General features: G+C 34.9%; 1 protein-coding gene across 1 annotated transcript; it reads right to left on the reverse strand.

Annotated features, from left to right (window-relative positions):
• Positions 1 to 303: 303 nt before the first annotated feature.
• Positions 304 to 18,407, reverse strand: LOC119069235 (neuropeptide F receptor). The gene is made up of 4 exons (XM_037173274.1): positions 18,265 to 18,407; positions 3,002 to 3,338; positions 1,201 to 1,370; positions 304 to 1,137 (listed from the first exon to the last, which is right to left on the reverse strand). The coding sequence occupies exons 2-4, from the start codon at positions 3,264 to 3,266 to the stop codon at positions 373 to 375; spliced, it is 1,200 nt and encodes a 399-aa protein (XP_037029169.1). The 5' UTR covers positions 3,267 to 3,338; positions 18,265 to 18,407; the 3' UTR covers positions 304 to 372.
• Between the last annotated feature and the right edge of the window lie 1,149 nt (positions 18,408 to 19,556).

Below are 19,556 nucleotides of genomic sequence, written 5' to 3' on the forward strand. Positions count from 1 at the left end.
CTACTTTGTGATTATTTGATCTCCAATCAAACAGCAGCCCATAACACACTCTAATGGGCATGGGCTACAAATTCTCTAGCAATGTGCAGATCATGGACTCTTTCATGTAATTTAGGTGCCTTTTTAATCTATTAACGTTTCGTGAAACCTACAAAGGAACTATTGAGCTTACGAAATAAAAGTTTAACGATTTTTAGAAACAAAGTTTGTGGGCTTCTGTTTCAGCATCGGGCTGTGGGCACTCACCTCTACTGCTCAATACTCTTTTGTGATGGAAAAAATACTCAATGTCCATAACATTCACAAGCCGTTTATTGAATTGCTTACTTAATTTAACATTCAAGGATAACTTAAAAAATTTGCAGCCTACAATCATTTAGCATTCACTGGTATAGAGTCCACCGACAATGCATGATCCATCAATGACGCATCGAAAACTACGGTAGTGGTCTTGCTAACACATTTGTTGGGATTCGTGTAGTTGCATGAATATTTCGCATTGACAGTACCCCGTTCGTTGACGCCACTATTACAAGCCCGGTCCAAACGCAAAATTTCTCGGAATTCTTTCTTAAAATTTTCGTTCAACCATCCATACAAAACGGGATTCGAACAGGCCGAACTCATGCCCATCATATGGCAAATAGCGTATATCACCAGCAAGTTCTGGGTGAACACTTCTTTTTCCAAGTAAACGTCGGAATACAGATTGAAAATATTTAGCGGTAGCCACGAAATTCCAAATATAATTGCGATGCTGGTCAACAGGCAATTGGTGCGTCGCATTCGGTGACTTCGTCGTTTGTTTCGTCGGCTAACATTTATGGTCGTTGGTATGCGATTGTTCAATTTATTATTTATTTGTAAGTAGATAATAGATACGATTACAATTGGTAACAAGTACTGAACGAATAATGTGAATGCTGAATATATGGCGCGGCCGTAGTTAATTGGCCAATCTTCTATACAGAAAGATACCGAGTCTATTCCATGGTTGTGAAGATTTATCGAATGGTTGACCAGCCTTTTGAATATTATCATTGGTGATGCTAAGAGCAAAGCCAAAGACCAGATGAATATGATAACAATAACAGCGCCCATATATTGTAGATTTTCACGTGTTGGATATACTATGACCTAGTTGGTTGAAAGGCTTTCATCAATAGCTACAACAAAATAAAAAGATTAAAGTTCTCTTACTTGGTAACGATCAAGTGCTATGCTTGTTATTGATATAGTTGACACAAAAATACTTATTGCCTGCAGAGCACCAATCATCTTACATAAGTTTCCATAATCACCAAGGGGCCAATATTTCGTTAAGATTTCAATAAGTGTTAACGGCATCGTGACTATGCATAGTAGCAGATCTTTGAATCAGAAAGAAAAACACAAAAGATACGAAAATTAGAATTAATCATTTTGGAAATAATACGGTTAATGACGATGGATGGATTGTTATGTTCTCAGTGGTAATTACAGTGACTGACATTCTAAAACCGGTCAATCTAAGGAATTTTAGTTTTTTGTTACTTTTGACATTTCCAGTGTTTAAAACGTTAAGACACATTAATTTATACTTAAAGACTCAAAATTAGTAGACTCAATACTCTCTCTAGCAAACAAACTCTCAGGTGATAGAGTAGACTGGATTGCAACAATATTGAACAGTAAATGCGCTTCTCCACTTTTACGCCTCTGCTGTTTCTATAATAATTCAATAAAAGTAATACATAATTACCCTCAAACGGCGGTAGTAACACCACACTATACGCTGAAATAAAATACAAATCACACAACGATCTGTACTACTAGAACCACTCATCTGCGTACACTACACATCTTGCATATATTTAATTGTTTGTCGAAATCGACTACCATCCTGCATAACACAATACATGAGCACCACATTGGCACTTGAGGTGCAAGCTGGCAAAATCATTTAGCAAAGATCAGGATACGTCAAAAATATATGAAAAAAAGAGACATGACAACTTGTGATCCTTGGTCATATTCATTTTTCATAGACAAGAGACCCTCTAGAGTGCAACTCAAGGCCCAATGTGTGTACACTGTACGCGTAATAATAACGTGTGTTAGAAAATGAACTCAAAGGAAAATAATATAGCTCGTGACGGGCAATCGTTCGATTACTGAGATAAAATGACTTATTGTCACCATACAATACAAGATAAGTAAAATCGGCATCATTGTGTCTTTGAAAAGTTTTGCCGAAGCTGGTTTTGAGTTTCATCTATTTCCACCACAATTACCAGTTTGTATTGTTGCCATGAGATGAATGTGTACAAAATGTAGTGAGCTAGATCTGCAGCACAGTGCACAGCACAATCAATAAAATTATTTTGAATTGGTTAGTGGATAGATAGTGTAGGTATATATATCAGAACATCCAGAACATTTATCTGATGCGATTCGACCACTTCACGAGATTTTAGTATATTATAAACAGATAGGGATAGAAACTCGTAAATCCACTGAGGATTACCATCTGATATTTTTATTGCCACTTCCAAACGCTAACTCTTTCATATACATTAGCGACGGTTATTATGAAATTGAAAAATTCAGTTTGATGGCATCGTTGAATAAATAATTCTATAAGCTCTGCGAACAGTCCTCTGCATATTTTATATACATAAAATTATCGTTTCCATCACACACACACACACACACACGACGTGCTTGAACATGTTTACCCATTCTAACCAGTTGCAATAAATGCAACAAATGTCGGTACTCTCAAAATGTAATAGTATAAAGTACATTACATCCGTACTTCAAATTTTTATTTTGACGAGTCCTAATCGTCAAAATAAACATTTTGAAGCTCGTGCGTACTGTATTTTACGAATATTTCATATTTAATAAGAGCAAAGCGACATTTACATTTCTGTAACACGTAACATATTTTACTCTAAACCATAACCATCCATCCATAACAGTATTTGGAGCATAAAAACAAATTGAATTATTAATTTACCCGATACAGCTAAATTTACGATAAATAAATTGCGTACAGTTCTCATATTCGATTTCCGAGCGACCGCAATTACGACCAAACAGTTGCCGAGTGTGCCAAATATGATTAGTATTCCATAAAGAATTATTAGAATGTAATAAGCACTGCCGTCAATATTACGATTTCTCTTAAACTTTTCCAAAAGCACTTTAGTCACTTGTCTACTTGAATCTATTATTAGTGTAACGTTGTTTATAGATTGATTTAACGATGTTATCGTATCCATAACGAACGCTTCTGTAAACTTTTTTTTTGTTCTTTATTTTTAATGTACAATATTTTTCGGTCGGTTTGAACACTGTAATTTAACAAAATATTCGATTTTTTTCGTTGTTGAAGAATATTTAACATTTATTGTGCACATGGTATTCGAAAAGTTGAAAAGTTAGAAGATAACAATTAGTTAAGTGAATTTTAACTCGGCTTTAACACAAAAGTTTTACATTAAAATAGTGAAGCTTGATAAGCCCGTTCTTGAACTGCATTGGACGATACTTAAAAAAAAAAATTGATTTTCATCCAATGTGGGTTATTATACCAAGGCTGTAAACTTTGGGTTGTCTATAGACTACACAAATCACTAGATACATAGGAACACACCACTTCTGATATAAAAAAAATCACCTCATCAACACGGGGAACATAAGAGTCGGACGACGAAGTGCGACAAAAAAGCGGATGAAATTGAAATTGAATTTGTGACTGTTACTGTTGTCCATTTTCCTAGAAGATATTTATAAATATCTTCGTATAAAGTAGAGTGGTAGTGTAGCCAACCGCTTATAATCAAAGTGGAACGAAATCTAAAGGCAACGCACTGACAGTGCGTTGCTAAAGGCTAAAAAAAAGTAGGACGACAAAGTCCGTCAATGTATACTATGGTGGCGTTTTTAATATCTGGGTTCCCGCCCATGTAATAGTCACATTCGCTTATTCATAGACTTTAAAGTATGGTGAATTGATAGCATTTCAAACAATACGCAGTATTTCTTATGAATGTAGCCAGACATGATTCCCAGTGAGAACCGGAAAAATAATTTGCGTATAGAAAAAGGGAAGAAAAAAGTTTTTACAAGCCTCGCCTACGGTCCTGAAAGGGTGGATACAAAAAAAATTTAATTCGATTTCTACTAGGAATTGTAATTGCCACGTAAAGCTCTGTGCAATTTTAACCGTCCAGACAATCCCCTTAGACAATATACCGACATGTTAATTGAATGAAACCGAACTAACTGTTAAGCCCAACTGCATTTTCGATTTCACGAAAAAAAAACTAACTATACATCGACGTCAACTGCCCCGGTACACAGGTTTGGAGATTAAATTAACGACTTCGTCATTATTGGCCTGGCTTAAACAAAATTCGAATAATATCGGTTTTGAATTTCGAGTTTTTATTCTCTGAACTGTTCAGTTTATGTACAAATCATACGGTAAAAGTAAATGAAAATTAACTTTGATCCGAAACAATTCAGCTGCTATACAAAAAAAGAGTTCCGCACGCCCCTTGTTATTATATATAATTAAAAGAAATACAAAACGAGTCCACTTTATGATTAAAAATGGATTTTTTTTAATTAAAAATGTTTTCGATAATAAAGTCACTCCTAAATACTGTAGTTGTATTCGGTATACTGCTGATGTGTCGATGTATAATTCTGATGAAGAATTATATATATATCGACGCATAAACATTTGTTTAAATTATTCATTTCAAACAAATTGAATTTTGTTTGACGAGACTCCGTTAAAATGTGAATAAATTCTGTCAAACTACTTAAATATTTGTCAAAACAGAAATACTATCAGAGACACATCAAGCAGAACTGACTTTCACGCACAAAAGTGATTGGTCTATCAGAGGTATGCATTTTAGTCAGTTACACTGCTTGTAAACAATATTTTTAGGTCACGTAGACCTTAGTCTGTTAATTCCTAATACTTTTTGGCTTGGACCTAGGTTTCTTCCTTAAATTTTCTGAACCGGGAACATCCTCGGATCAAAGATCTGGTCATTGCAATGCAGGACCATATCCAGCTGGGACGCAGGGAGGTTTCATTTCTTTATTTTTTCCTATACAAAACTTATTTTTGTGTTATTTTTTGTTCTAGCGCCCCTTCTGACTTAAGAGTCTGGCTACGGCCCTGATTCAGGAAATCAATTACGACCTCCGAATTACGATAGTGTTTGACGTGACATCAGCCTACATAAATTTTATCTAACAAATGAATATCTAGATTCAATGTTTCAGTGTCTAGCAAAAAGTTAGAAAATAAAAATTATTTTCGTTTATTAGACGTAGATGCTATTGGCAGGCCATTTTACCTGCAAATAGTCTTTGTAAAAGGAAAAATGCTATTGGCAGGCGCCTGCCAATAGCCTCCGTAAAAGGGAAAACACTATTCGCAGGCAAGTTCGCCTGCCAATAGCATTTTGTATAAGGGCGATGCACGTTTGTTAAACGAAATTCGTGTGAGAACGTGTCGTGTAATGTGTCAACTAATGTAAGACAAACAAATGTATGGGAATTTAGACGGTGAGTTGATTATTGTCGTGTATCTGAGACTATATTTTCACTCCGGATTTTCAAAGGACTCCTGTGTCTGTTGTGTCGTTTTGGATTACACGATAAAACCGGATCATTGTTGCATAACATATTTTGATCGTATCGCAATCACCAGAGTTAATATGAACCAATAACATGGGTCTCTTGTATTTAAAGCTTTGAAAGCTTCGAAAGTGGGATGGAACGAACACAAACCGTTGATTCCAAATGAACGTAAAAACTAATTTTGAACAAAGTTTAAAATTTCAACCTCTACATACACCAACATCTTTCCATCAAAGTTAATAAATAAATAATTTCAAGCCGCATTTTTCTTTAATTGGTGTTTTAATACCATTATTTAGGGCAGCGTCACGAGCGGGAACGGCTAAAATGTGCCATCAAATAAAATATAGAAAATTGACCGCCATCCCTTTTATTCTACTATTTGCCAGTTTGCCGTGCGGCTTTCGTGTATCGCATATTAAATCAGTTAAATTTAGATTTCACAGTATTTGATAGCGTCCATTGTTTAAATAATCAACAAACAAATATTCGATTCCATGTGTAGTTTCGTTGTGTGTTGTTTGTTATAAATTTACTAGGCCCCACCTTATAGGTGGGTCAGATCCCTTGACTGACTGATATTTTCTCAATAGATTTTTGTAATTGTTACAAAAATATCGTAAATTGATCTTGATCAAAGTAGCTCTTTGTCTTGTTTTGTCATAAATTGTTCGCTCCTTTAATTTTATTGAAAATCAAACAGAAAAAACAATTGTATTTCTACATTTTCAAACAAAAGATGCTGCGGTATTACTGTCTGCTAAAAGACGCTGTAAAAAGGACGTATTGTTAAATTCTTGAATAAATTTAAACTAGTGTGAATACGGCCCTCGCTTATCGTGTTATCGAGGAATGAACAAAGTGCTACAAACAACCCAACCCAACTTCGAATTTAATCTGAGGAATCTAATTCCCAGTCGAATAAAAAAAAAATTGAAAATCAGTTGAGGATCACTCAAGTTATCGTCTTATCAAGCGACGAGACGAAAATTCTTTTGAGAATATCACGGAGATCTCCCGTCCGTTATAGTCCACCTTTGAACTTAACCTGAGGAATTTAATTCCTCGTCGATTAATAAAAAATGGAAATCCGTTAAAAGCTACTCGAGTTATTGTGGAATCAAGCGACAACACAAAAATTCTTTTGAGAATATAACTAAGATCACCCGTCTGTTACAGTCCATCTTCGAACTTAACCTGAGCAATTCAATTCCTCGTCGATTAAAAAAAAATCATCAAGCGACGAGCCAAAAATTCTTTTGGGAATATCTTTAAGATCATCGGTTCTTCATAGCCCATCTTCGAACTTAACCTGAGGAATTTAATTCCTCGTCGATAAAAAGAAACGTTTTTGGAAATCCGTTTAGAATTGCTCAAGTTTTCGTGGCATCAAGGAATGAACAACGTGTGAAAAACATTTTCTGTATTTAAGGTTTTTGGTCATACATTCCATGTATTTTCAATCATAGTAGTGAACGATGTGTGACAAACATTTAAGAGTATTTATCATTCGTAAGACCCATGACTTTCAGTCACGGGAATTACTTCCATAAACAAACAGAAATTTAATTTGTAGGTAATTTGAGCTGAGAACAAGATGCTCCAGATCTTTCATAAATCAACCGATTTTTCTTATTACAACTATTTACAAAATAGAACTGGTGCGATTTTTGCGTTACCACCAACTTTTGCTGGTTAAGGGAGCACATTAAAATAACCATGAAATATTAAGAGACGGAAAACCCTGAGGATTTTTTTCCTATTATTTGGTTAAACTTGAGAAATATGATCAAAATGCGACGCGGCGCATTTTCGGTAAATCATAAATCCCGATTTCGATGTATTGGATGATAATCCAATTATTCACTAAAGTGCGTCACCAATCGATTTAAATTGCCTTTCCGATATTATTGAGTTATAGCTCGATCTCGAATCGTATTTCAGTTCTGGGAAACACATACATATTTTTTAATACTCCACTTTTTTCGGTGGGATGGGCGAGAAAGTAAGCCGACGCGACGTCAGACGAGTTTTCGAAACAGTTTATTGTCGATAACTTGAGCAAAACCACAAAATATGTGTGTTCCTTAGAATTGATAGAAGAATCAAACAAGTAGGTCAATAACATCGGGCGGTTCTTGTTTTTTAATTGTTTGAATTAGGTTAGAGCATCCAGACAAATTATTTTTAATTGACGCAAAACATGATTCTAAGCAAAAAATTGTTCCATGATATGCCTCCAAAATGAACCGACTTTTTTAAAAGTTAGTCTAAACTTTGAAACGTATATCCGCCCATGAGAAAATGGCGGATCCATGTTTTCGATTTTACAATGGCATTGATTGACATTGATCAAAATTGTGGCCAATAGACATCCAGCTCAGTTCAAACTAATTTCTTTCTTTCTTATTGCGGCAACGGTTATTATTATGACAAAATTGCTTTTATTAAAAAATCAACTTTTTAGCCCCGTACGAAGTACGAAGGGGCTTATAGGATTACGATGCCGTGTGTAATTGATGGAATTCGAAGCAGACGGTAAGGGCAAAGTGTTTGCCTATGTTCATAGATAACGAATCCGCAATAAAAATTTGGGCCGTCTGTCCGTCTGTCCGTCTGTCCGTCACGTCGATATCTTGAGTAAATCAAATCCGATTTCAAAATTTTTTTTTTCCCTGAAAGATAGTCAAAATAGTGAGGCTAAGTTCGAAGATGGGCATATTCGGGTCGGCCCTTCGTGAGTTAGGGCCACCTAAGTGATTTAAGGTCTTTTGGTGATATTTATGGCAAAATAAACGAAGGAAATGTAAATGACACGGCAAATGATAGGTATTGTCAATACCAATCCAGGAAAAAAAAGTTTTATAAAATCGGGTGAGTGGACCGTGAGTTAGGGCCTTAGAAGTGAAAAGCTACTAGGGCCCTATGTGTATTTTACATAGAACTCAAGTAAATTTCATTCGTTTTTCGTAATTTTTGTGTCATTTGGAATAGAATGTTGTTGAAAAAAAAATTAAATTTGGGTCCTCGGACTAAGGCCGCTACTAGGGCCCTATGCGTATTTTACATACAACTCGTGTAAATTTCATCCGTTTTTCGTAATTTTTGTTTCATTTGAAAGATAATCGAACACCGAATAGAATGTTGTTGAAAAAAAAATTAAATTTGGGTCCTTGGACTAAGGCCGCTACTAGGGCCCTATGTGTATTTTACATATAGCTCAAGCAAATTTCATCCGTTTTTCGTAATTTTTGTTTCATTTGGAAGGTAATCAAAGGCCGAATAGAATGTTGTTGAAAAAAAATTAAATTTGGGTCCTTGGACTAAGGCCACTACTAGGGCCCTATGTGTATTTTACATCAAATTTGCCAGATTTGGAATTGGTAAAAACACTGCAAGATGGTTGTGGCAATATTTGATCGGCCGTGTAAATTATGTTCAAATTGGAAAGTCGAAGTCCAGATTGTACGAGTCACCATCTGGAGTACCACCTGGAAGTTCTTTGGGACCAGTAATGTTCACCGTTTTTATTGATGACTTGGTCGACGTATTGGAATTCGCTCACACTTTGCTGTTTGCTGACGATATGAAATTGGCTTCCATTATTTCTGACCTCGAAGACACTCAAAGAATGCAACGAGACATCGATAACGTGATGAATTGGAATGAAAGAAATCGACTACATTTCAACAACGACAAATGTTATATATTCAGTGCATACCGACACGATTCATCATTCATTCAAGCGAATTACACAATGGGCGATCATGTGATTGAACGCGTCGAAGAAATGAATGACTTGGGCGTCTTTTTCAACAGATGGTACCATCCTGGATATCACATCGAGCAAATGACGATGAAGGCTCGACAGATGGTTGGATGCATTAAACATTTTTCGAACGGAAATTTCACCAAAGAAACGCAAAGGATTCTCTATGTAGCGTACGTTCTTTCGAGATTGGAATTCGCTTCGACTATATGGAACCCAGCTGCACAGATATACATTGATGACATCGAGTCCATACAGAAACAATTCGTCATATATCTACTGGAAAGTCGTACTAATGCGACAACATATAGATTGGCTCCATACGAGGATCGGTGTAAGCTGCTGAATTTGCAAAGTTTGGAGAAGAGACGAACAGTTGCAGATGCCGTGCTTGCCTTTGACATTTATAAGGGAAATATCAAGGATGACATCATTTCACCGAATTTTATACGGAATGAGAGCGTCTACGATCTTCGACACTCTACTCTGCAGCTACTGGTTGAACCGAGGGTGACGACCGTATATTTGTCGAATCAGCCAGTTGTACGGATGATAAAGTTAATCAATGAACATAAAGATGTAGTGACTAGGTGTAACGGCAGGACTTTATTTAAAAGTGAAATTATGGAAAAACTTTATGACGACGGACTGTGATGCTCTGATTGTGATGTAAAATTAAGTTTATTTATTGTGTAGTGTAAGTTTTGATGTATGCTATCATTGTTTTATTCAGCCAGTCTTGGCGGTGATAAATAAATTCATTCATTCATTCAATTTCATCCGTTTTTCGTAATTTTTGTTTCATTTGAAAGATAATCGAACACCGAATAGAATGTTGTTGAAAAAAAAATTAAATTTGGGTCCTTGGACTAAGGCCGCTACTAGGGCCCTATGTGTATTTTACATATAGCTCAAGCAAATTTCATCCGTTTTTCGTAATTTTTGTTTCATTTGGAAGGTAATCAAAGGCCGAATAGAATGTTGTTGAAAAAAAATTAAATTTGGGTCCTTGGACTAAGGCCACTACTAGGGCCCTATGTGTATTTTACACTGAACTCGAGTAAATTTCATTCGTTTTTCGTAATTTTTGTGTCATTTGGAAGGTAATCAAAGGCCGAATAGAATGTTGTTGAAAAAAAAATTAAATTTGGGTCCTCGGACTAAGGCCGCTACTAGGGCCCTATGCGTATTTTACATACAACTCGAGTAAATTTCATCCGTTTTTCGTAATTTTTGTTTCATTTGAAAGATAATCGAACACCGAATAGAATGTTGTTGAAAAAAAAATTAAGTTTGGGTCCTTGGACTAAGGTCGCTACTAGGGCCCTATGTGTATTTTACATATAACTCGAGCAAATCTCATACGTTTTTCGTATTTTTTGTTTCATTTGGAAGGTAATCGAACACCGAATAGAATGTAGTTGAAAAAAAAAAAATTTGGATCCTCGGACTGAGGCCGATACTAGGCCCTATGTGTATTTATACTCAATAAATTAAAATTTTAGGTCAATTCGAAATTTGTGTTACATTTAAAAGGAACGTCGTACGGGGCTTCGTAATTGCGCTATGCGCAATTTTTAAGACGTACACATTTCATAAGAATTTTACTTTACCGACGTTTACGGGCGCAGTAGGTTTACGGTAAGAGTAGGGCGACGGACGAACTAGGGTCACGTACGCAATAGATGTACGGGTTTGTACGGGGCTCAGTCGCAGCAAACGCTCCGACTGTTCTGACGGCTCGTTTAGACCGTAGAACAAGGTTTTGCTTAGAATAAAAGTCTGCGTTGAACAGGTGAACAGCTCGTTATTCTAGCGAAACAAATGGATCTGCCCTCTCACATCCATGAATCATATGTTGTCAATCATTTGAATATAAAAATATATTGATTCAAGAACGTTCTAAATACTTGTTATGTGGTAAGTGCGCTTGAATTTTGGGTGAATCAGTAGATGAACAAATGAATTCAAAAATAAATTTCAACGCATTCTGATATAAGAATATCGTGAACATCGATATACAGTGATCATTAAAAGTTTGGAAACATATAAAAATGTGAACAAAAGAACAACAGACGTGAATACAATAGAACAATAGACATTGTATAAACCTGCTTCTATTGTTCTAGTATCTTCTTATCTATTGTTCTTTTGTTTACATTGCTTTTATATGTTTCCAAACTTTTTAGGCTCACTGTAATATAGGGTAGATAAGTAATGTCAAAGCAACTTTATGCGGAAAGATCACATGGATGTATGTGTAACGTAACTTACGTTTACATGCTACATGCGTCGAAAACCATACTTTTCATGTTTCAAGCACTACTTTCGACGCCCTCAGCATGTAAAATCCATTACATAACTCGGAATAAAAATGAAAAGTCTCGTTTTCGTGTGTTTATTGACCCCTTTTTATCCCTAGTCATGTAAAATACTATTTGAGAAATCGCGCGACATAATGTCATACAAATATTTGAAAATAATTGAAACTCTGCATTTCTCAATTTCCTTTTTCTCTTCGTTTTGTGTTGTGATTCGTATTTTTTGCACTTGTATGTGTGCTATATTTCCGAAATTTCGTTCTTCGTGTCTCATTATCTACAGTATATTATATCGATGATCGTGATTTACACATATACGACGCTGTGTTTGGTTCGAGTTTAACACTTTTAATTCTGAATCTTCAGCGGACCTACAACGTAAGGAATACATAATGTTTGTATGCCCATGATGCTTGGCTTGAAATTATCTTACTTTGCCTTTGTCGGTCTAATACTCATGTATGTATATGTCCGGTCCAAGGCCACATCTAAGTGGACATCTCCTAAAAATTTCTATTTGTAGATAATTTTAAACGTTTCCTCCCCAGTTATATAAGTTGTATCTATTTACCGATATAGTGTTGTCTATGTTTTGCATACAACTTGTTCAGCAAAAAAAACCTCTCTTGATGAAGTATGTCTTATTTACAAAAATGTATTTTAAAACGTTTTTTTTTTGTTTAATTAAACACAATTATAGATCGAAAACAAATATAGGCTAATCCAAGTACTTACGTACTAGAAAATTTTATTTTGATGTATAGTAATGCGAATCATATACCAGTTTTCTATATGAATAATCATTATCTTGTTTGAATTGTAATAACTTTATCCTGTTACAAACTTATTTCGAATCTGATTATCGTACGGAACGGAACACAATGCCAAGTTTCTGGCATTTAAAAGATATTAATATTAAAACCCATTTTGTGACACAGTGGAATCACAATGAAATGTAAATTTACAGTCTCCTGCTCTGCTCATTATTTCGATTGTGGTTATTATTCAGTCGATCATTCCAGGGTGATAAATTTCAATTCAATTTGCTACAACTTTTCGAATGAGAAGTTTCGAATGAGAATATTCTTTACTGAAAGCAGATGGTTGCTATGGTGATTATGAGAGGTAGGCTAAAAGATTGGAGAAAAGCTACACATGAAGAAAAACTTTCTGGACCTTAATGTTTCATTGGACAGAAGCAATGAAATAAAAAAAATTGTAATTTGCGAAGAAGTGGAATTATAGATGTCACGTGTCGTTGGAACATTCTGTGTGATGTTGAATAAACATAAAATTTCCTAATCCCCTTCATCCTTTCACTGCGTTTGCCTAGAAATCTGATATTGGATATTCGCAAAATATTTACCCACATTACGTGGGAGCATTATGATTTCGTGATATATGATTTCACTTCTTCAATTAAAATATTTATGTTGGAATTTTGCAAAATCTCTTGTGAAATTCAATTCGACTTTATTCAAATTTACTTCTCGTTTTATACATAAGGATTCGACCTAAAAAATTTGCTTCCGCAATTTCAACTCAATTTAACGTTGTTTCAATTCTTGTGTCATACCGTTCAACAGGAGACAATGAAAAAAATTAATTTTTGAAAGTAGAACCGCTGTGGATGAGGATGTAAAACACCGACTGCGGCAAAACATTCATCATAAAATAAAATCGTAAATTTTCCCACTTCTTATTCGCTATCACAATATTAAGTTTCACTGCTTCAGCATAACGGTTCATGATGGAAAACTGAATACTTTTCAACACCTTAAGTGCATGCAAATATTGAAAATATGCTGTGCGATGCGAGCTTATTAGTTGTTAATAGAATTTCAGTTTATCGATGGAATTAGTTTGCTGATGATTGCGTGGGGAACTAGGGAAATCAAAGCATTTTTAATGAATATTGTATATCGAATACTGAAAGTTCCATTACATACATATACACAAAATGGTAAGGCACATATTTGCCATGCTGTTTCATACCTTTCAATAGCAATTTTTTTAATTTATCGAACAATATGATGCATAGACGGATAAATGCATATAACGAAGGCAAATAACTAAAACGACATCCTAAAGGAAATGGAATTCCATTTCAGTTACATTCCGGTCCGTTTCACATTTAATTTTCGGTTGATCCAACGTATAAAGAATTCCACAATAATATCCTTATCACAAGCAGTTCCTCTTTGATATCCCGTTTGATATTTCACATTTGTAAACTATCGTGGCTTTGAGTGGCTTTATTGCTCTTTTCGCTGGCTATGTAAAACCACCTGCCAGCAATACACATAAAGTAATGTTCAACAACTATTTCAACTACTTTGCCGTTGCGATCATCACATTTTACTTTTATACTTTCTACTTAGAACGGAAGTGCGGACTGAAAAGTTTTAAGATTGACGAAATGACGAACTTGAAGCAAATTTTGGAATTTTGATAAAATACTCGTCACATGATGATGTCATATATGACATCTTTGCTGCACAACGTTAAAAAGCCTTAAAACAAAAGAGAGAAAATGATTCCTTTCGAGGCTTTTTTACATTGATCTCTCATAAGAAAACAATTTTACTCATTGCACACCCGGGAAATGAGTCGTAAATTTGCTCCTGACATATTTTCTAACTTACGTAATAGTTTGGAACTTAGGGTGAATCCCTCACACTTAGCATAATAAAAAATTGCCAAACAATAAGGTAATTTGCGTATATTAAGTCCTCTAGATAAAACAAATGAAGTAATAGAACGTTACGTACCTGCGGGAAAATTGGCTAAGCAAATTTTCCCGCAGGTACCTAACACGGGCTAGACACTCTATAGCAGCATTTAAAAAATTAAGAATAGCGTGAACAGTGTCAGGCCCGTGGTACCTAATTATATTTTATTCAAAAACGTGAGGTAAAGTTAACTTTACTTCACGGAGCCAATACTTCAATCCACGTTTGTGAATCAAATACCTTACTTGGCAATGAGTCCAACGATGGAAATGGTACTTCCTGTGTTAATTAATGTACTATTACATGCTAGCGTCCGGTAAGCACTTTTTCACAGTCACATAGCATTAATCTGATAACGAAAGAAGTAGTAGACTTGACAATTATTGGTGATAATTAGTGGAATTTTTGTTATTTCTGGAATTGCTGGTATTGAGTGAAAAACGTGGATGTTTGCTAGAATTACTGTATCTCCGAAATTTTTATAAATATTAGGGAACGTCAGATTGTTTGAACGGAAACAGGAATGTCCAATACAAACGGAAACACAAACGATTTTTCTTTGGCAAAGCTACATTGTCCCAAAGATAAATTGTTTGATTTTCGTTTGTGTTGGACATTCCGTCTCTGTTCGAACAATCTGACGTTCCCTATAGGGAATTTCAGCGGAATATTTGGAAGTAAATGGAATTTTGTGGTAATTTTGGAATTGGAAACAATTTTGAATCGAAGAGTGCAGTTTGAATTTGTGGCTCAAATTTTTTAGGGTGGATTTTCCCTTTTTGTCGTCTTTGTAGAATACAACTTATCATTCAAAAACATTTAGTTAAGATAACGCAGTAGGGCAGATGGAACACCGGTGCCCTTCGATCAACGGACAAAACAGTTTTCCCGTTAGTTTAAAAAATTAGACATTGGGACAAACGAAAACTTAACAGACCTCTGTCCTTCGTACGAGTCTAGAAAGTCAAATGTGGAAAACGATATTGCGAATCATATGGTGGTGAATGGTGTGAGAACAGAATGAAAAGAATTTTCGCTTATTAGGGATGTACATTATACATTCATTGTATATAAATGCAAAAGAAAAATTCTTTTCAACTTTCAATCTTTTCTCGTGCAAACAAAATAGAAACCAGAAAGATTTGAATAGAAAAAAAATAATTAAAAATGAAGACATGACAGTTTTTTTCCCCAAGCTGGACGTTTACATTTTATGAATTGAATCTGAATTGTATATGAATTACAAACGAAGTGGAAGGTAACTGAAAAAGAAAAATGTTAAGTTACCAGGAAGTTGTGCGAGTTTGTGAATTTGAAAGTTGTACTGTACATACTGGCTCGCATTCCTCAGCGCAGCACATCTTACGTTCAATAACGGTAAGACAAATAGTTAAATAGTTTAATTTACTGTAATTGTAACATTATGAAGTGGAGTTCTTTAATTAGTTGATAAACTTTTCGGAAGAATTTGGTGCATCAAAAGGAGAAAAAAAACTAGGTCGCACAGATAACTAAATTACAAGCTTGGAATAAGAGCATACGCAACTAAAACATCTATTTACGTAAAATATTGCCTACACTTGGACATTCAATTACAAGAAATTTTTGTTTATTTTGCATTTCTAGACAAACATATTTCGGAACGGGATTGTGGTTTTACTTTCTTCAATAGGGATATTTGCACAAAGAGGCTCACGAAAATATCTGTTAATTCAACGCCCAAGTAGTGTGGGGCGTATATTTTAACAATGTACGTTTCCTCAGAAACCTTCTTTTACGAAGGTGTTGCGAAAAGTGATTCATTAACAAGTCTTTGTTATTTTGATGGATATTTTCGTAGAAATGTTCTTAAGAAATAGAGTTTTAGCGTATAAATTACGTGTTAAAGGTAATGTTACGAAAAGTTTTCCCCGCCAGGTAACGGTTCAAACAAGTTTCTCTTCCAAATTAATTTTAGTCTGTAAACAACAGTGTTGTTAGATATACAACAAAAATCGTGTGACTTGTTACGTTTCCTTCTTTTCATTCCACGCTCAATTCATCCGAACAGGTTTTAAAGTTTTAGTTACGGTTGTTGCTAAAGCACATTCAGTAACTTTTCAAGTATTACTTCAAAGAAAATCTGCATGATGGTACTATTGTCAGCATACATTTCCATTCATGTATTCGGGTATACAAGATTGAAAGAATTAATTGCAATTTCGTCAATGTTTACGACAAAGCCAGAGTTAATTTATCAAACGCACCAAAATGTTTTCGTGTGTGTGTGTATCGTGTGGTCGACTCGTGACTCGTGTATGTATTAATGTGACCTAACGATATACATCTGGGTGAACTAAGAAGAGCAAAAAACGGAAATGTGAAATCTGTTCGGACGAACCTAGAGGAGTTTAAGATTGAAAAGTCATGTTTTGTAAAATCGTATGCGAATATTAATTTCAATGCTGTAGAATCTTTTGAAATGTTTTAATTGTTAAAGATATGGACAATAGAAGTGATCTATAATGTGCACCGTGTGATACGAGGAGGAAACCACCTGATGTGCTGCTCTCTTGCAACTCATCGCGTTTAGCTGTTGACTACTTCGTTCGAGTGTAATATAGGAAAGTTGTGGGAAACTTCGATACTAATGCTAAATTTTCAAAAATTAGGTTCCGGTAATCATTTTTTTAAAACATCTTCTGCTTGCTTAAAAACCATTAAGAACCATTAATCACCGAGTTTCATACTCTCTCTTAAAAATGTAAAAGCTGAAACTTAGCTTTAGTATCGAAGTTTTCTATAACTTTTCTAGATTTCTACGAACTTTCCTTTTAAAAGAGATACAGTCGGACAAAGTAGTCAACAGCTAAACGCGAAACGATTAGCACTCGGAAAAGAGTTCTAATTTTGATGACTTACTCTAGCTACACAAAGCGGCTCGAAGGAGACCTAATTCGAATTTTTGTTTTGCTCTACTGTCAAGTTTGACAGTTACGTGTTGTAAAAGATCAACCACGGCAGAGTAAAATAAACCAGGCGGGAACGGTTCATTTTCGAAACGTCAAATAAGGGACCTGATACACTGTATGAAAATGAATTCAAATGAACACTGACATAAATTGAAAAACTTTATTCGCAAAAAGTATAGGGCTACTAGGTTATTCAGGTCCCTAGTCAAATCAACGCTCCTGCCTGCATAACTTTACTCTGTCGTGGATCAACACATCAGGTGGTTTCGTATCGCACGATGCACAATACAGATCACTTCGCAACTGTTACAGCACGAGCTACGAATAGACAACTTCACTCGAATTAACTACAAAAAAGGCTAATTAGTGAAGTTGGTTGGTCATGTGTTTATGGATATTCATTTCGAAAACCAATCAAAAAAGTAAAAACGTCTATGGTTTCCGCAATTGTAGTTTTCAAGGTAGTAGATATATTTACAGACACAATCATTTGATGAAACACCGAAAAAACACATCCCTGTTTATTGTTCGGCTACCGACACAAAAATATTTTTAAATAAATTCGTTTTTCTTTGTTTACTTGCTAAACAAATAATTATTTCAGTTTGAGGCCCGTCTTTTTAAGTTTTCTATTGATTTGCTCATTCCAATGGTTTAAAGTCGCTTCTTAATGGAATAGACACGTAAAATCAAGTAGTAGTTATTTCACTCAACTGTATAGCACGTTATTTTGAATTTATTTAACGTACATACTATATAACCCAAGTAAATGTTTGAGTAGAAGAAGCTTTCCCTCTTTCAAAATACCATGTACAAAAAACGGTTTTATTTTAATTTACATATGCGAGTAAAATGTGGATATTCTCAGCTAAGCTATTCCAACAAATTAATGTCTTGTTAGCATTCGCACTAGTTACAACGACTTATTCAATCACTCAAGTTTATCAATGTCGTCATGTCAAATTGACCCGCACCGTGTCTGTTTTTATACTGACTGAGAATATTCTTCTTAATTTACAAAACCCAAAAATGCATATAACACCGAAATAATGATAAAAAAAATTATTGCGCCGACTCAACATTTCGAATAGTAAACATATTAAGTTTATATTGTACCATATGTATAAATCATTGAATGAATATCGTCGCTCCAGCTGGTGTATAATTCATATTGCTAGTATATGGGCGCGAAGCAAAATATTTGCAATTTTAATTTAGCATTTACAATTGTGCAAAAGTAAATCTTCGAACATAATACTTCGGTCTTCGATTTTATGCGATTTATCCGATTTATCCGATTTTATTGAAGGTTCTTCTTCTTCGTTATTTTACCAAATGCATTCAGTGCAGTTGGTGTAGGTGGTGTCAATTTAATATTAATTTCATCTTGTCAATTAATTACATCGATTTTACTCCTAAATGAACAAACAAACAAACAAAAAGATTATTTCTTTCTGTTAGATTCCACTGAAATAATTGCTCGGATTGAAAACACATTATACACGACACCGTATTATGGTGTCATTAGCAGAATCAAGTATCAGTAATAATGTTTTGCATATTGTCAACCCTTACCATCCTTTACTCTATTTCGGAATTTTCATTTTAATGATCTTGAATTGCGTTTGAAATTGCTTATTTCGGGGTAGAATTCGGTGATGCTTGGAAACAGCAGACGAAACAGAATACACATGGAGAGAGTTGCGGGAAACAGTAAATAAAAATGTGAAAGTAAATACGTTTTTTTTGTTCAAAAAAATGTAACAAACCTAAATAACCGCCTCCCTTGACTGCAATGCAGATTTATTTACGACAAATAACTCAAAATGTTCACATTCTAACGACTAAGCATCACTCCAGAATTTTACAAAAATTTCGGAGAAAATGTTGAAAAGTCGAGTTTTTGTGTGAGTTTGGTTGATTCAAGGCAAAGCCGACTCAAGCATTTTGCCTTTTACACCATAGTGGGCGATGTGTCAAAGTAATTTCATTCTCGTTCCGTAAGACTTCAAGTATAAGGTAGGAGTCACGGGTCTATTAGACCGTAGTTGGGCCTGATATGAGTTAAACGTTTCCCGCAACTTTTATGTAGCCATGTGCCTGATGGAAGATGCTTTATGTCTAAATAAAA

This window comes from Bradysia coprophila (genome assembly GCF_014529535.1).
Source record: "Bradysia coprophila strain Holo2 chromosome X unlocalized genomic scaffold, BU_Bcop_v1 contig_26, whole genome shotgun sequence".
NCBI classification, from domain to species: Eukaryota; Metazoa; Arthropoda; class Insecta; order Diptera; family Sciaridae; genus Bradysia; species Bradysia coprophila.

Bases quoted from the DNA above. Each gene is read 5' to 3' on its own strand.
- LOC119069235 (XM_037173274.1), bottom strand. From the start codon at position 3,266: ATGGATACGATAACATCGTTAAATCAATCTATAAACAACGTTACACTA. The intron at 1,371-3,001 runs GTAAATTAATAA...TCTGATTCAAAG, and splicing joins CGTAAATTTAGCTGTATCGG to ATCTGCTACTATGCATAGTC. The intron at 1,138-1,200 runs GTAAGAGAACTT...TCAACCAACTAG, and splicing joins TAGCACTTGATCGTTACCAA to GTCATAGTATATCCAACACG.